The 18,869-nt window shown below is 42.3% G+C and overlaps 1 protein-coding gene across 1 annotated transcript in view; it reads left to right on the top strand.

The window, feature by feature from the left end:
* pid1 (phosphotyrosine interaction domain containing 1) overlaps positions 1–18,591 on the top strand; it is a 44,381-nt gene extending 25,790 nt beyond the window's left edge. The window contains exon 3 of the mRNA XM_050072509.1: positions 15,931–18,591. Within this exon, the coding sequence (XP_049928466.1) occupies positions 15,931–16,431 (501 nt within the window). The 3' untranslated portion in view covers positions 16,432–18,591. The remainder of the gene's footprint in view (positions 1–15,930) is intronic.
* The last annotated feature ends 278 nt before the right edge of the window (positions 18,592–18,869 follow it).

Here is an 18,869-nt window from a genome sequence, read left to right as displayed (position 1 = left end):
AGGTTCTGCTATAGAAGTGCAATGCCGAATCAGTGGAATACACTCTTTCAAAATACCCAATAAGAACTGTAATTTGTTTTCACACCTCACAGCTGATACACCAGATGTTGCAAATTAGGGCAGCAGCTTGTTTCTGTTTAAAGGTGGGATTTACTTTTGACCACAGTTAATGTGAATGATGATACAAAGATACAAGATACAGTGTCTGTCTCTTGTTGATGCTGTGTTACCGTAAGCGGAATTTAACGTATTAAAATGTGTTTGTTTGAATGGAAACTGGAGGGGAAAGGTGTTGAGAGGCAGTTTGGACTCTGGTTCAGGTTAACTAGTGTGTTGTCTTTGCTGGCACTGTTACTCATCAGTGGAGGAGCCAGACTGGGCAGCAGTTCAGGGCTTCCCTCAGACCCATGCTGTTCGACTCTTCCCAAATAAAAGACAGTACTTTCTGGACAGTGAGACCAAATGCTGTCTCATCTCTGTCTTTGTCTCTGTCTCACTTGCACTGTTGTACTTGCCATCTCTATAGTAGAATCAACGGTTTTAAAAAGTTTCTATTGGGCAAAGTAACTTTGACAGGGCTCCAGAGTACAACCATTTTCCTTACATGTACAGGTTTGAATCTGCCCAGGGCCACTAAAATGTTCAGTGTTTACACTGGTGTGTCTAGAATCACGATGGCCTGATAAACATATGACGTTTTGGCTACGCTGTTTGTTTGTGTTTCAACCAAATAGCATGTGTTTGTAAGGAAAGAAGACGGTTTTTATGACCCTTTTTGCATTTGCATTGCAAATTTGTGTGGGTGAGACCAAATTTTGTGGCCAGGAATTGAGGAAGAAACTCCACCAGTGGACACCAGTGTCACTAGAGTGGAAAGTGAAGACAAATTTTATTACCATCATCAGGGTATGGAGAATCTTACCATATGTAAAGGGCTGGGAATGTGAAAGCCTCTTTCATAAACACTAAGGTGCTCCTGTCTTGACTTACACTGAAACACTCAGACTCTGTTTTGTACTTACACACACAGACACACACACACACACACACAGCATCGTCTTCTCACCGTGCAACACAAACAGGCAAATACAAACAGCATCTTAAAAAAAAACAACCTCATCCATCTTTGCATGCCGTGGCAAGCGCAGCCAGCTGCACTGTGCTGATTCAATAAGTTTAAAGGAATGTTAACAACCTCCTCAGGAATGCTGCATTCCCAAGCAGTGGATTCCCAGTCATGTTGGGGGATCCAGACTCAGGGGCCTACTGAGGGAGAACGCCAGGATAACCACCGTCTGTAACAGTGTGACGGTTGTCTTTTATCTATAGAACATGCTGTATCATTTTTACATTGGGCTCAGTAACTGTCCTTATCCCTGTGTCATGGTACTGACTAGATGATGCTCGATTTTGGGGGCCAAGACTATACAGGCTGTTAAAATCCAATAATGACACTTTGGTGGACTTTCTTTTTTATGTTAACACACAGCACACACGCAGTTATTTTAATTGATAAAACCCCATTAAATTATGACTTGTTGGTAAGCTTTAGGACTCATTTATGCTCAACGACAGATTGGTATAGCCTCGAGCCTCATGTTTGTGCTCTGCGTTCATATCATCCATATTTTTGCACATTTCCTGAAAGATAAAACAGAGCAGTACCACTGGAAACTGTGGGGGGGGGGGGGGGGGGGGGGGGTGTAGTGTAGTTCAAGGGAGGCAAAACTGTAAAGCCCAGTTCAGACCAAAAATTCACAATGAGACGTAACGGTTAAACATCGCAGAGAAAACTTTGCAGCGGTGTGAACTGGCTGTCTGAGCTCGACCTAAACTGGCTGATGGTGTCACCTGCAACTCAGCTGGTCAAATCGCTGGCAGGTGGTTTTAGAACGTAAAGCACGTCACCCCCTTTCAAGCCTGAAAAGCTTGAAATCAGAACAAAAGTACAGAGAGTTGTTGCATAGAGATGATACACCATCTCATCTAGTTGCATTGGCGTGAACTGGCAGGTTTTTAGAATGTTGCAGAACGGCACATTGCCTGTTTCAACTCAACTCGTCACAAATGTTTGCTCTGAACTGGGCTTTAAGACGCAACAAAGACAGAGCAGAGTGAATCAGTAATGTATTGAAAAAAATCCTTGTCCTCTCGTTGCGAGTATTCAATGGCCTCACAAAACACAGCAGTCTACAACATTGCTTCTTTAAAAGGAACATCCACTTTCGATATGTTTGTTGTCAGAAACTTTTGAATCTGCCCTCTAGTGCCATTCAGTGGCTATAACTACGCCAACACAAAGGTTGCATAAATGAACCCAACGTTAGATACAGAGACAAAGACGCACTGAGTCTCCTGTCTGTACTCTGTGTTCATTTTGTCTTTATTTGTGCACGTTTTCTGAAAGCTTACAGAAAGGAGCACTGCTACCAAAGATGTAAAGGGACTATAAAAGTGCCCTTAGAGGTGCTGGTAGGTCGATGTTGTTCTCTTTGAACAGAGGCAGGCTGTTTCCTCCTGTTTCCAGTCTTTGTGCTAAGCTAAGCTAACAGGCTGCTGGCTATAGCTTCATATTTACTGTACTGACATTAGAGTGTTTTCAGTCTTCTCATCTAATGCTCAGCAAGACGGCGAATGAGCATAATTCCTAAAATTGTTGTCTATTTCTCTAAAATAAGTCCTCATAATTGAGTGAATATGTTAAAATGTCCATCATCATCATAAACTTGCCTTAGGTCACTGGGCTGTTGATATTTTCTTTTCTTTTCTAATTATCTGACTTTTTGGAAGTAACAGGCTTCCCTTGGGACACTGATAATATCAGGTATGTGTCTTACTTTTGGCAAACAACATAAGATCACCACTGCCAGATACAAGACCAGTAAGTTTCCAAATAGCCAGCCATTGAGGCCTGAACAAAAACAACCGTATTTTCACACTGACATCTCATCTCGTGCCATTTGGAAAAGAACACAAACTTTTACTGGTTGGAACAAAATGCGACCATGGGGGGGCAAAAAGGAAAACAGATACACATTGAGAGATAGAGTGTTTGTTTTGTCTGCACTACCACTGTGTCCTTGGACCAGCGTCTGGGAAAGGGCCTAACTCTGAAAACGACAAGTTGCAGAAGTGTAGGTTCACATCACAGTCTGTTCCCAGACCTGATCCAACAGGACCAAACTGCTCTCCTCAACAACTGCCTCCTTGTTCTGCCCTCAGTCCCTCTTCCTGTCATCTCAGCCCCTTTCTTCTTCTCTCCCCACATTCCCAAAGCCTCTCCGTAGGGACAGGTATCTCCTCATTTATTCCTCCAAGTCTCTCTTCCTCCTTCTCCTTTTCCCATTCCTCCTTCTCTTTTCTTCTCATCCCCTCTGGTCCTTTCTCTGCTGATAGCTGAACCAGCTGTGACTCCAGCAGTAACAGCTGCCCAGGCTCTGCACCTCTCATACACACATGCATGCCTGTGTGCTTACACACAGATACAGACTCATACCGACACAGACAGACACATGGACAGTGTGTGCTGTGTGCGAGTGGACCAGGATGTTCCTGTCTCTCTTCCCACCGGCTCGCTCGCTGGGCTGCGGATGTTTTCTCTGTCTCCCTCTGTGTATCCCTCACTTTATTCTGTCCTTTTTTGCATTCAGTTATTTTCTATCAGTTTTGCTCTCCATCTGTTTACAACAATAAGTTTCTCTCTCTGTCTCTCCCTCCCTGCGCGGCCGTCTGTTTCTCCTTTGTCATGCCATAATTGTGGTTTTTCAGGCATTGTTGGTTTTTCATCCAGTGATTCATCCAAAAATGTTAAATATTAAAATCGGTTTGCCTCATTTATCATTAAAAACAGAAAGCATTGTTACTGGCATATGCTTAAAAACAATCAGAGTGACTGTGCTGGCATGCGCTTGCTACAGTACTAATGAGTCATAGTTGTGGAGTCACGTTTACAGTGTTGTAAACGTGAGGGGAAAGAACTAAATAAGCCAATATGCACAACACATATACTATACATGTGTCTTAGCATAGATGGACCAAGACTTTGGGAACCAGGAACAGTGACGCACAAACTTTTTGGCTTGTGGTCCCTTAAAATTATGCAATTTTGTCACCCCCAAGAGCGAGTTATGTTTTATGAGTTGCTCAGTCAGAGAGTGATGTTTTTCCTCTTTGGATTGATTCATCTGAAGAATTTTTGAAAGTCAAGTCAAAAATCGCAAAAAAAAAAGAAGTTGGATGTATGTCTCTGTGTATGTGTTTGTATTAGTGGGGAGTGAGCTAAACTGCTAGCATGTTGTGCAAGCTGTTATTACAAGGTTAAATTATGTAGGCAAGACTTGTGTGGTTTCAAGGTATCAGTATATCAGGGTATTTAGAAATACTGATGATTTTCAGTCATGTCAAAAATACAGATGCTTCTGTTTCTCATAAACACATACGGAGATGCTGTATTGAAGTGATGTAGTGCACAGTACGTGCCACCAGAGGTCAGTCTCTATTAGTAGGACATGCAGCTGAGCCCGAGAAAGATGGCGACTGGTGGTGAGGATAACGTTACAGGTAGGGCTGCCACGATTAGTCGACTAATCGATGACTAATCGACTAATAAAATAATCGGTGACTATTTTAGTAGTCGACTAATCTGTTTGAGTCATTTTTCCATAGAAAAGTACTATAAAAGTACCCCAAAATACTCTTATTGCAGCTTCTTAGGTTGAAATATTGGCAGCTTTACACACTCTCCCATGACAGTGAACTAAAACCCTTCGGCGTGAGTATGAAACAAGACATTAGATGACGTAATTTTGGGGTTTGGGCGAGACAGGCCGACATTTTTCAACATTTTAACACATTTTTCGATGAAATGATTAGTCGACTAATCGAAGAAATAATCGACAGATTAGTCGACAATGAAAATAATCGTTAGTGGCAGCCCTAGTTACAGGACTAGTAAAAAGCCAGCCAGTAGTGGCAGAGAGGGACAGCAGGGAAAGACAGCACATTTTCACATCAGCCTCTGTGAATTAAGTATTTATTTCGACCAAACCAGAGTTGGTGATTGTTGGAACAGCATTAGCGAGATGAATGAAGTGTGTTTTACAGTGAGGAAACAAGGCAAAGTACGAAAGAGAGAACCTTATATCAAGAAGGTGTGCAGTTGTATTTTTCTGGTTAATAAGGAAAAAAGGAACGAGAATACTTTTTTGGTGGCACAGTGGTGCAGTCGTCAGCATTGTCACACAGCAAGAGGGTTACTGGTTTGAGCCCCTCTGTGCGGCGTTTGCATGTTCTCCTAGTGTCAGTGTGGGTTCTCTCTGGAGACATGCAGGTTAATTGGTGACTCTAAATTGGCTGTAGGTGTGAATGTGAGTGTGAATGGTTGTCTCTTTGTGTTAGACCTGTGATAGTCTGTCCAGGATGTACCCCGGCTCTTGCCCAGTGTCAGCTGGGATAGGCTCCAGCCCCCTCTACCGCGACCCCTAACAGGACAAGCGGTTACGGAAAAAGCTTTGACATTGTGGAACGTAGCGAACTGGCCACTCAAACACATCTTCCAGCTGAAACTCTGGTGTAGCGGGGCTACAATGACTTTTCGTCTGTACACAAATACTGTTGTATACCATATACCCCAGTGACATGTCCATATGGTTTGAAGAAGGGTTGGAAATTAACTTTTTTTGTCCACCTGCCACTGTTGCTGGTGGATTCCAAAATCAAACAGCCACTCAATAGATCACCATTGTTTTTGGGCTGGTGAGTGAAGCAAATCTTGAAGCCACTTGCATATTTAACAACTTTTGGCTGGTTGCTGATGCTAATTCCCAACTCTTGCATGAAGGTTTAAAGAAAGATTCTGGCCAAGCCTAAGACAGTCCACACTGGCTTTGGGTTTACTGATGTTGATTAATACATATTTTATGTTGGAGTGGCTATATTGTCACATGGAAGTGTAATGCAATCCCTTGAGAAAAACATTCTCCATTTTCTAGTCTTAGCCAGCCAGCTGCTGGCAGTAGCTTCATCCTTAGCGGACAGATATCTGAGTGGTGTCAAACTTCTCATTTAACACTCTGCTAGAAAGCAAAAAGCACATCTCCCAAACTGAACTTTTCTTACCCAACAAGTACAAAACCTAGCAAGGCTACCAAAAACTACACCTGCTGATAACTTGTAGGCCGTAGCTGTCCGTCTCCTAATATAGGAGAGCAAGGGAGAATAAAATAGGACAATATCCTCCATAAACCAAGAGTCAGTAATGGTGGCCACATGTCTTACCACACATGCAAATGTTTAACCATGCTCCTCCCCTCTCAGTCTCACACTCACAAACATTTGCACTCCATTTCTTAGTTTTTGTCTCTGTCCTGAGAAGCAGGTATACGTGCACAAGTAGTTTCCTGTCTGGAGCAGCATTCCAGTCAATAGTTTGAATTTCAAGTTCTCTCAGCCTGTCTGTCTGTCGTCTGTTTTTCTGTCAATGTTTGCTCCATTTCTCTTTGTAGCATTCCTTCCCTGCAGCCTCCAAGGCCGTCGTTTTATTTTTACATTATTTATTTATTGTATTTTTGGTTTTGCGGTATAGAAATGTTAACAGTTAGCTGTAGAAGGGGATGTGAGGATAAAGTAGAGGTGAAGGGGGGGGGCAGATGATGGGAGCGAAACGGGTGAAAGAAGGGGAGAGAGTGGTGGTGGGGGGAGACAACAGAGTTTCAAAAGTCGGAGGGGAAAGAAGAGAAACACATGGAAAGTTGAAACAAAGGGGAGGACTCTGTAGATCTCTGGAATGATTTAAGCCGCCTGTCTGACTTGCCAGCACTGAGACGACTGGTGAGCAGGCTGCCAGAGCAGAGAACAGCAGATGTGTTCTGGTCTGGGATGGATGGATTGATGTATCAATTTTTACACAGAGCTTGATGTTTTAGAAAGCTAGAGCTTCAGCGGTTTGCTTCACGCGTTGCACAAACACTGACTCATGCAGGCGTCTGTAGTTTGGCGTGGAGTTCCTGACAGCAGCTCATTTCTGCATTGTCAGTGGGGCCAACCTGAATCACGACTCTTCTCCGTCTGCAGATTTTACGATCATTTGAGTCAGTGTGTCTCTTCATTGTTCCAATCATAACCCATGATTTGTACTTTTGGAATCCGTCCTGATGCGCTCACACACACACACACACACACACACACACACACACACACACACACACACTGTAGCTGTTAAAAGTCCCTTAATAACTTGTCCCAGGTCCACCTCTGCAGTTTAGTTTCCAGACTCACAGATTGCTCACAGGACAACTCGTGCTTCTGTTAGCGTTTGAATACTGCGGCTTTGAAGCCTCGTATTGAATTCAGGCATTCAGCTGGTGTCAGATGTTAGAAAAAAGATTGTGCTTTCATTTTCAATAGTATTGTCTACATCTCTTACTGGCTTCGTTGTGTATCCTTTCCCATAATGTTTCCCTACAAACCAAACAAGATTTAGACAATAGCTCGGGCTGTAATAATGATTTTTGGTATTAGTCTAACAGAGGGTTTGGTTTCATGTCTGAACTTAAGTTTTAAGAAAGGAAAGATTTTTTAGAAGGAAGTATCAAAGCAACTTCTCCACTTTAAGACGGATTTCTTTTTATGCGTCATGTCTGCTTGGCCATATTCCTGTTGTTGTCTGCCAGATTATTTGACTTTATACCTTTTTTTTTTTTTTTTACAAAGTTTGTGGCTCAGCATGAGGGTTTTTTTTATTTTTTGAGGTAGTTGCTTTACTGTTTCCATGTGTATTCCCTGCAAATTCAAAATATCCCTACTTTACAAAATTGGCAAGTATTTGCTGTAATCAGCTAAAAGAAAAGGGAAACAAAATGTCTCAGTGAATTGCTCAGTTCACCCTCTGCCCTGCACGGACTCCAAAACTAGAAAATCTAATTTGTTAAAGTGATTAGATCTTATTGAAAATTCCAAATCTGTCTGGTTTGTAGTCCACCTTCTCTGTTTTATAAACCCAGTCACTGTATTGTGTCTTTGTAAGTTGCTGGGGACAATCAAATAGCCTACACAATGTTTAGGACGCAGCTCCTGACATGCATTGTGTAACATTTAACCATTTGCCTTCAGTTTCTTTGACTGTTTTTCTTCAATATTGTACATCTTTGAGTAACTGCTGTAAAGCTAGCGGACGATGGGCAGGGCTGTCCAGTCGATCACTGTCACTTACTAAGCTCAGTCTGACAGCTGCTGACAACATCTCATGTTTTCTGATCCATTAACTCCCTGACAGTCTGCATCCTCCCACAAAGGTCACTTAGGTCGTATTTAATGACAGTATAGTAATTTCTCATGGTATTAGTGGTTGCCAATTCCTCAGTGTGGACTTGTTTTAGCAATAGATGGCAGCAAGAACGCTAATGTCTGTACAGTGGCCCTGAGAGCTCAACGCTCTGCAAATGAAGAAAACACATGCAAATCAGACAGAACACAAGCAAACCAAGAAGCACTTTCACCAATTCACATGACACAGAAACATCAATTTGACATCACGTGCGGTGCATTTACAAAAAGAAGCTCACAACACAATCACTGTGATGGCATGATTCAGATACAGTAATAAGCAAAAGGCTAACTCTAGGTTGATAAGCAGATTTCGGCAATAAGATCTGAATCATGGGATAAACATGTACATTTTAGATCATTTTATAACACCACTGACAAATAGCTGACTAAAATAACTTCATAATTCACAAACAACATGGCAACAATAAGTACTGCATGTCCCAATTGTGTGCATCACTTTTCAGTGTCCCCTGGAAACAGTTTCTGTTGTGATGTGAGCTCCTCGTAGCGCGTTTTCTAAAGGCTGCTCATGTGTCGTCAAATTAATGTTTTTTTGAGTCGTCAGGTTGTTGACATTTTATTTGCTTGTGTTTTGTCAATTTGCATACGTACTTGTTGTATTTAAAAGGTTTACTGGACTTGTATGTGTTATAACTGACTGAATAATGTCAAGGATAATGTAAATTGTAATGAGGATAACTTAACTACAGCTTCAGTTATCATGCGAGGGTCCAACTCCAATTGTTTGCGTGCATTCTCAGGTAGAAGGGCAGCTCCTCAACAAAAATGGGCCAGAAGAGGTGTAGGGTCAGCAGATCTTGTCTTCTATGACTCCTGACTTGGAGGAAACAGATGTCAGTGGATAAAAATGTATTTCAAGGACACCTGTCTAGTTTTAAAACACTGCCCCCCTACATGTTGTCTCATATTGGGCTTCAGGGAACACAATTATCTATTTTCTGTCCATTATTCTAGCAGTGGTTTCTCTGCCTATGGCGATGGACGTTCTGCCCAGCGGCCATATAGCTTCAGTGTCTCACATAGATTGGATTTACACTAAGCTTTGCTGTTCTCAGCAAAACACCACATTAATAACACAACAACCATGAGCCTATATCAGAATTTAAAACTGTAAATACATTTGAACATATATCTCTGGATTGATGGCAGTATGTTTATTGGTATAAAAGTTGAACCTGTTAATATTTTGCCTCACACCATCAATCAGCAAGAAAACCTAATAAACTCCACATTCAGCTCACATTTAGTGTGACTGTGTAAATGCTCAAACGTTCAACCTTCCTTACACAGATGCTGCGTTCACCTACAGACCACAGGTTAATACCAGGTGTAAATGGGCTCAGTGTCGTCTTAGCCCTGATGGAAGAATGTCAGTACAGTTGAAATAGGTCATTCAAGTACTGCAAACCATCCAAGTCCAGAGTTTTTGTGGTGTATCTGTTTTTTATTTCTTTTTCTTTTTTTATGAACAAGGCCTTTTAAGCAGTTTCATTTCATTTTCTGCTCCAGCAATATAACAATTTCCTCTTCAGCTGCATGTTTGGTTTGGACTTTGAGGGAGCAGACTCTAAATGTTTGCTCAGTCTGGTGACCTCCTCACCTCACACACTCCTTACTTATCTCTCCCTTCAGCTTGCACTCACACACACACCTGTTTTATGGGCCATCCACACCAGAAACGATAATGTGAACACTGATGAATGATAACAGTCTATGACACTGTGTAAATTAATATGTTTTTTTGATTGGCTGTCAGTGCTTCTATCGTTCATCAAATCGCTCTGAAAGTGATCCAAGCTATGACATTTGCCACTGTCATTGTTGTTATAGCTGTGTTGTGGACTCTGCCATCCACTTGAGTGTAAATGATTTTTAAAATGATATATTATTATAGTTATAGTTATCCTTCTTGGTGTGGACAGCCCTTTATACTGGTTTAATTTGTTGTTGTGCTTCTCTGGGAAGTTAATAGTTGGAGAGAAATTCAACACTCAGCCAAAACTGTCCAAATGTGCCAACTCAGACCAGTGTGTTTTGCTCTTGTTTTTGGACTCCTAAACTACCGCTAATGAAGCTGATTCTTCTTCAGTCCTCTTTTCATCCATCTCACCCGAACTGTCTTGCCACCATCCATCCTTCCTTCTTTCCTCCTTGTCTTGACCTCCCTACAATGCTAGTCTCTTCTTCATTTTCTCTTACGTCGACACATCCTTTGAGTCGTCAGGGTCATTTTTACCTTTCTGTGATTAGTGTACAGTTTGAAACCACCTACCTGTAGTGGATACTTCCATCACTACTGATTGGTTTGGGGAGAATCTTTCCCTTTGAGAAAAAGCAACATCTGACAGAGTTTAGTCTGAATATCAAGCTGCCCCAACTCTTCCTCTTGGCTCTTCTCCCCAGGTTGTGAGCATTATTTAATCCCTCACATTAACGAGATAACTTCCTTGATTTCTAACACCAGAGACAGTGGAGCAGACGAATATAGATTGAGAGAAAACATTAACTGCCTTTTTGTGTTTTGGCCCACTCCCAGCTGCTGTAAGAGAATAAAACCTGGCAAAGTGTTCGGCCTTCATTCAACTAGGAAGCAAGTAATCAGTAGAAACGATCGCAGTTTAAACAAGTAACTCAATATCAAAATAGGAGAGACAGAGAAGAGAAGTGCACAATGACTCTTTATTGCTGTTTGACATACAAACAGCACACTGTGGATGGTTGATGTATCTTGGCGTAGTCTTTGGATTTGTTGGCTGGCTGAGTGACTGACCGCCTTTTGGCTGCAAGAGGGTGTCAGTGTGGTCGACTAGCAAACCACCCTGCCTCCAGGCTGCTCCTGCAGACCTGTGGTACTGGGCTGAATGATGGATCGGGTGCAAAGGCTGTATGTCCCACCCCTGTGGTCACCACTAATGAAAACCAGGCACGAGGAGGCAGCTGCTTTCACTTCCTGGATCTCACACTGTTGGCTATCGGAAACTGGGAATCAGTGTCATGTACCGCTGCAATCAGGGTTTTTCAGGGGCTAATCCACCATAGTGGTAACAAACTAGTGTTTTTATGGAGCAGATTCTACACATGCTACTCTTAAGTAGATTCACCGCAAGTCTTTCTTGTAGCTGTTGAGACCTCTGCTTTCTGTCATTTAGAAAATATCAGTGATTGCCCAGAGTGAACACATATCTCTGATGTTGGCATCATACTGTTGCTTATGTTGCTAACATTTAGCTTACAGGCTATTTATTCAACTTGCCTTATTTTTAAATTGACCTTGACATAGTTGAAGCATGTAACCCTACCTAAAACCACAAAATGTTGTTTTTAAATTTCTGTAAATTAATTCATAAGTGAGTTTTAGACATGTTGGTGAAGATTCTCAGTCATCCAGGTCATGGTAATCATAAGTGCTGTATCATAGGCACGTAGACTTTCTTGCGTTTCTTGAAGACGTTTCGCCTCTCATCCAAGACCCACCCAGCCATCTTGTACAACGACTCACATGTGACCTTAATGACTCTGAAACTCAGAGCTCACATGTGACCTCAACGACTCTGTAAGGGTTCACACCCACACAGAGTTTAAAGTTTATATGAAAGGCGAAATACTTCAAGAAACGCAAGCAAGTCCAGTTGCCAATGATATAGCACTTATGAGTTTTAGATGTGTTTTCCAATCTTTGGACTGCCAGGCTAGATGTTTCTTCCTGCTTCCAGTCTTTATGCTAAGCTAGGCTAACCACCCCTTCACTCCAGCTCCATATTTACCATACAGACATGGCAGTGATGCTAATCTTGTCCTCCCACTTTTGGAGAGAAAGTGAATTGGCGTTGATGAAATATTTAATTATGATATATGTTCTGGGGATACATGCCTGTTTGTTTCTGTAGCTTTCTATTGCTCATCAGGTTTTGGTTTTTGGACCAAACAGTTCTGGAGACTCTCTGAGAGGAACTGTCCAATTGTTTTTTGCATTAGCACCACCAATAGGACCACTGAAGTGATGTACTGTAAGCTGGCCAGCTTTTAATATAGCAATGTCAATTTCACTTTGAGTCAAATCACATTGTATTTTCACCGTCACATACATGCTCAGTAAAGCCTGGATTTCACTGTCGATCCATTTGTCCATGTTGTCTTTTTTTTTTTTTTGTCACAAGCTGTTGTTTGCGCTTTGTGTTGTGTGTTGTTTACAAGGCTAACAGGTTTTTAAAAATGGTGGTGGAATAGAGAGCTGAAAAAGTCCCTCAGAAGGGCGTTCTAAGAACTGCAATTGGTCCTAGTTCCTGCGTTGTGGACACAACAAAAAGGGGGGTTCTTACAACTATGAAAGGCCCCAGTCACACAGAAAGCATTTTGCAGGTTGCAAAATCCTGTGTAATCAATCTTTTGTTTTGTTTTCTTCACAGTAATTACTAATTACTGTGAAGAAAACAAAACAAACATTTTACTGAAACTGAACATTTTAGGAACTAGATACTAATTATTAGTATCTAGTTCCTAAAATGTTCAGGCAGAGGGTACTTGCTGTAGCTCTGGTTGAGGATGAGAGGCTGTCAGCAAATAGGTTGTTGGGAACAGGGAAACGGAGATCTGTGTGGGTACATGAGACCCTAAAAAAAAGAGTAGATCGTGGGGAGTACCACCAGCTGGTCCAGGAGCTTCGCCTCCATGATGGCTGTTTCCAGGCATATTTTAGGATGACGCGGGGGCAGTTTGACAACCTGCTGAATATCGCAGGACCTTATGGCTCTGGGTTTCCAACAGTCACTACCACCAGTTTCACCTCCATTGTTTACCAACTGTAAACTGTCATGACCACCACAGAAGGCCCGCCTCTCAAATCATCTAAATGGTCAATGGAAATAAGATGACGAAAGAAAAAAAAAAATGACATGGAGTGCTTTTCCTCTCTGAGTTGGCGTTTTTTCAACTCGAGTTCAGAGCGCTCCGGCAAAAACACCAGGCACCTAGAGCGCAGAAATGCAAGGTGCATCGCTACGCAAAAAACATGGGCATAAAGCTTCATTCTTATTAAAACAACTTTAAAAAGCTTCCTCCAGCTGCTAAAATGGTTTCTGTGTGATCAGGGCCTTAGCCTCCTTTGTCTCTACCCCTGTTAAAGTTCTATTTCTCCACCACTTTCATTTTCTCCTTTTATTAAAATAGTTTGCTATTTTTTTTCTCATGTATGTTTTTGATTAAGCCTTTTTTTGTTTTTGAGAAGAACTGTTGTGGGTTCCAAAGCTTTACAAAGAGTGCGTGATTTTACAATATACTTTGGCAGGGCACTATATTTTACTTCAATGTGAGCGCATCGTTACCAAAGATATTAGTGTCTGCATCAGTTTTTACATGTCTGTAGCTTCATGGTACACGCTACACCTACCTTACATAAGACTGCCTGTCTAACGCAGATGTTGGTCTGAGTGACTGGCTGACTGTTCTATGTGCTTACTCTGAAAGATCCCATTCAGTGAAAATCATAGCAGAGAATGAGGGCAGGTAGACCTGACGATTGCAGACTAAACAAAACTTGTGAAGGAAGAGAAGCAGTCAGATCACGTGTTGAATAAAAAAGGTCCCAGGCCTTTGCTTTGTGTCATTATCCAGAGCTCTATTTCTGTGTAGCAGTGGTATCTGTCGATCTGCTGGGTGAACCCCTTGTCAGATAATAAAACGTAAGAACTGAAGAATTATAGGTAATAGTTTACTGACATTTCTTAAGGGAATGGTGTTATCGAAACCACAGACTGCCTTGACATTGACAGATGTGCATTGAGCCGTGAATGCAGGCCACATCTCCTATAAATGTACCAGACTGTTATGTGATACACATTCACACTTATCGTTGCACTCATGTTATCTGCAGCCATGTGTGCTAAGCCAGCTGTAATGAACTCTTGAGAGAGAGGAGTATTCCCTTGCCCCAGTATAAACACAGACAGGAGTGAAAACTCTCTGAGTGTTTGACTCGTAGAAGGCTCCTCCTCTGTGTATTTTTATAAAGCTATAAAGAACACCATGTAGAGAAAGCGCACAAGTCAGCCATTATTCCTGGACCGCTCTGGAATTGGCCACGTTCCCTCCCATAGAAAACTCCAGCTTTGTTCACTCCTTAACTCTCTCTCCTCCTATCCCTCTCCATCTCCTCAGTCTATCGCTCTCCTGGTATGCAGTGTCATTACTATGGTATTCTATGGTCCTTGTTGCAGCCACAGCTTAACATGGGGTTTTTTCTCTGTCTTTGGGAAATAGCACACACACACACATCCTTCAGCTTGTCAGCACAGTTACCACAGAAAATTAGAAAAGCCTCTCATCACCACTACAGAGAGACATATATGCACCCCAGGTTTTTTTAGGTTAATTAACCTAAAGATGTACATGAACATGAATTTAATTACTGCTTTAGGTTATTTTAAAGGAAACGGGTCCACTCTTAAACATAAAGACCAGCTTAGTAGTGATTGGAAGCATCCCTGACCCTGATAACAGCTGTGGCGAATCATGGCCGTGACTCAGCATCTGTAGTATCTTGCAGACGTCGGTTCTTTGCAGAAATGTCAGAGGTTGATGGGTAGATGCTCCTTTCTATCGACACAGGGTTAGGCTAGGGGGAAGGGGAGGTCAGAAGGCCAGGTCACCACTGTTGTTTCACCTGAATGTTTTTGACCCATGTTGGTTTCAAATGTGGTGCTCCTCAGGGTTCCAGTCTGGGCCCAGTGTTGTTTTTATTTCAGTTTTTTTTTTTTTTCATCCAGTTGGGTGATACAAAACTATGATGTCCTCTATGATGTATCCAACAAATCTAGCAGTCTGATAATTTTCTTGCCTTGCTTAATGACCTTAACATCAAATGTCAAACATTTTTAGAATATAATGATGATAAATCTGAAGTTACACAAAGTTGTTCTAAGGATCAAGTGAAGAGCGTTGTCTGGACGTTTGTTTTTCCATTTGTTTTTTCAAGAAAACCTCTCAAATGAGATTATTTCTAAGTCCTGCAGATTCACATATCATTGTACATGCTTTTATTTTTTCCTACGTGGACTAATTTAATGGACTTTATGGTTGAAAAAGTCACAACTCCCTCCTTCAGCTTCAGTTGGTATAGAGCGCTGATGCTTGAATTATAATTTTCAGAAAGATATATACACATATATAGGCTTTGCGCTAAAGTATCTCACAGATTTGCTGACTTCTCATATGCCTTTGCGTCCCCTCGACAAACATTCTTTTATAAGCCTAGGTGAATATTTATTATGTTTATTCTAGTTTATCTCCCCGCTTATGTGTCTTATCTACCTTTTAACAGTATTTTATTTTCCTTTTAACTTTGTTAGGAAAAGTGCTTTATAATTAATCCTAATATGACTTTTTTAGTGTGACAGGTAGCACTTTCAATAAGTGCTTTGAAGTGCATCCCCATAATTTTTCCCTTTGCACCTGATTCTGTACATCCAGTGAAACAGAAAGAGTTGAAAGCATAGTGGTGTATTTGTGGCCAACTGCATATTTATGTTTGTTATACAGTGATGTGAAAAAGACCTAAATCTAATAGCATCTGTGTGTGTCTTCCTACAGGTTGCCTACCTGGGTAAGGTGACTATCTCCGGGACCCAGTTCCTGTCTGGCTGCACAGAGTCGGCGGTGGTGGGTCTGGTGGAGCGTCGTGCCCTCGCCCAGCAGCAGGGCAACTGCCCCGAAGGCAACTCTCTGCTAGAGATCCGGCCATTTCAGGTGCGTCTTCACCACCTGGACGAGCACGGCGAAGCCTCAGTAACCATGGACACCTACCAGGTGGCGCGGATCGCCTACTGCACAGCTGACCACAGCATCAGACCCAACGTATTTGCCTGGATCTACCGGGAGATCAACGACGACCTGTCCTTCCAGATGGACTGTCACGCCGTCGAGTGCGAGAGCAAGCTGGAGGCCAAGAAGCTGGCGCACTCGATGATGGAGGCTTTCCGCAAGACTTTCCACAGCATGCGCAGCGACGGCCGCATCCACAAGAGTGGCTCATCAGACGACTTTGCTGAGGACTCGTCCACCCCTGAAGACTCGACCCCAGATGACGGTTGAACTGAAACACACTTAAACTCCTGATCCCCATCCTGACAAAGCGAGGGGTGACTGGAAGGATGGACAGATACCTGCTCTCTCTCATTCTCCCCTTACTCTCTCTTTCTGTTATCAATTTGGAACAAAATTAACTGACCCTGTGAACCAACACGCCCAGGATAATGAAGTAGCTTTTAAATACTGTAAAGGAAAGGTAGATGAAAAAGGAGTTACAAAAGACCGACATTGACATACAGGGATAGCAAAGTGCTGCCACTTTGAATAAATGGCCCTCAAAGACCCACAGGGGCCTCTCAAGCACCTCTGTAAGCGCCCTCAAGAGATTGACTCGACATTTCCATCTCCATTTTCAACCACTGTCACTCCTGCACTCAGCAGAGACTCTGTTTGTGGTTCTTAAGCTTTTTTTCACCCAGGAAACAACAAAGTTTAGTCCCTGTTCTTCAGACCCCAGCTAATGACAACCTATTGCTTCTCTTGCCATGTAGGGACCCAGCAGAAATAGGCCTGTGACCTATTGCGGGTCCCCACCCAGAGTTTATGAGACTGTTGGAGCACATAAATTCTTTAAATGTTTAATTATGTGGATCTCTGTTACAATGCCTTTGACCTTGGTAATAGCAAATCAGGATGTGAAAGAAAAGCTAAGCCTTTAAGCACTATTCATATCATCACTATGGTACCTTAGTCCAACCCCGAAATTATTTGCCGGCATGGCTGTTATTCACGTGGACGATGGAGCCAGTGCTTCTGCTGCTGTCTCCGTTTAATGGGTACTTAAAGATACAGAGTACGCGTACGGCACCTGGGAGAATATAGGTGCTACATAGATGTTACATTTTAGAAGTTCTCAATGGGCTGAAAGCCTGGGCCTGTCTGTGACACCTTAATCATTCACTTCTGTTTTGAGTATACCAAAATTCAGGCTGGATTTTGCCTGTCAGATTATGTGCCTCACTTTCCTCTCACATTAGTTTGGTCTCTTACCCAGGTCCCTGTGTGTATGTGTGGCCATGTGTGCGTGCCGACCTTTTTTTGTTTCTGTGTGTTGGTGTAATTGCTTACTTCTGTACTTTGTGTATATGAATGTACACGTGAGCGCTTGCATCTGTGTGTGAAAGAGAAAAGGTGAGGGAGGAGGAGGATTAGGGGGAAGGGGAGGGGTTTTAACTGATTAGCTGGAAGTGAAGACTTCTCATCGCCCCGGAAGCATCCATTTTTGATGCTTAAGGAGGCGTTTTAAAATCAAGACATGGTACTGTGACCATTTGCCACGTTTTCTTACTTTTATCTGGTATGAAATGAAAACACGAGAGTCTGAATGTGCTAGTCGCTGAGGTTGTAGGACCCTGAAACACAGCCGTCCAAGATAACGACTGACACCTCTTGGCCTCTGCTGAATGTATGATGAGTCTCCGGTCGCACACCATCTCCGGTCACTTCAGTCTCCCATAATCTATTCATGCTATCACAGACAAGCTGTAAAGGACAGTCAGTGACCAGTTTCACTCTGCTCTGCTGCCCTGTATCGAGGCACTGTCGTGGGGCAAAAACTCATGAGAGCGCCACACCACTTCTTCTTCTTCTTTTCTAACTTGACTGTAATAAACAGACTGGACGCTATCAGTGGAAAAAGTCTTTGGTCAGTGACTCAAACAGATCAGGTGGCTCTGGTCAACACACACACACACAAATATAGAAACTTACATACAATTATACATATGTACACACACATTGTATTTGAATCTTGCTCAATAAGCTTATGTAAATACAAATGTATCACTTTCCAAATATTACAGCATAAATGTTGATAGCTATTTTAAATAATAAAAAAAAAAAATGTTAAGAACCATCATACGATACAGAAACAGTGTTATAAAGCCTACTGTGAATAATAAGTGGAGAGCCTGATGGCGGTGGCTGTGTTTGTGTGCGTGTGTGTTTGGAAGGGATTGTATGTGGTGGGAAGCGTGTTGAGGGGTGTGTGTGGACAGGCCAGAGGGGGGGGAGAATGTTTATAAAGCTGTAGATTACTGTGTCATGTCTGTCTGAACGCTCAGACGCGCTTTAAATGTTTGAAAAGTGTTACCTTAAGTGTTTTCTATACAGTGTTTGCAAAGATCAAGAAACAATTGCATATAAAGTATTTACCAAGACTGAGTGCGTGACGGTGTGGTCTGTTTTGTCTCAAATCCACATCTCATGTCTCATTTCTCCGCTGTCACCAGATCCCGGTTAAAAGAAATTTTTATTATTTAAACTCTGCTTATTTTAACGCACTGGATTCCCTGCTGTGGCTGTGTGTGGGAGGATAAAAAACAAAGCATGTTCAGTTTCAGAGAACAAACAGATCGGGTAACCAGATGATGCTCTGACAGGGTGCCAGGACAGATGTAAAGCATAACCGCACAGTCCTCCATACACACACATTGCAGCGT

This window comes from Epinephelus moara, chromosome 2 (assembly GCF_006386435.1).
Source record: "Epinephelus moara isolate mb chromosome 2, YSFRI_EMoa_1.0, whole genome shotgun sequence".
NCBI classification, from domain to species: Eukaryota; Metazoa; Chordata; class Actinopteri; order Perciformes; family Serranidae; genus Epinephelus; species Epinephelus moara.
Note: the sequence above shows the minus strand (reverse complement) of the source record. Positions and strands in the feature narration are given on the sequence as shown.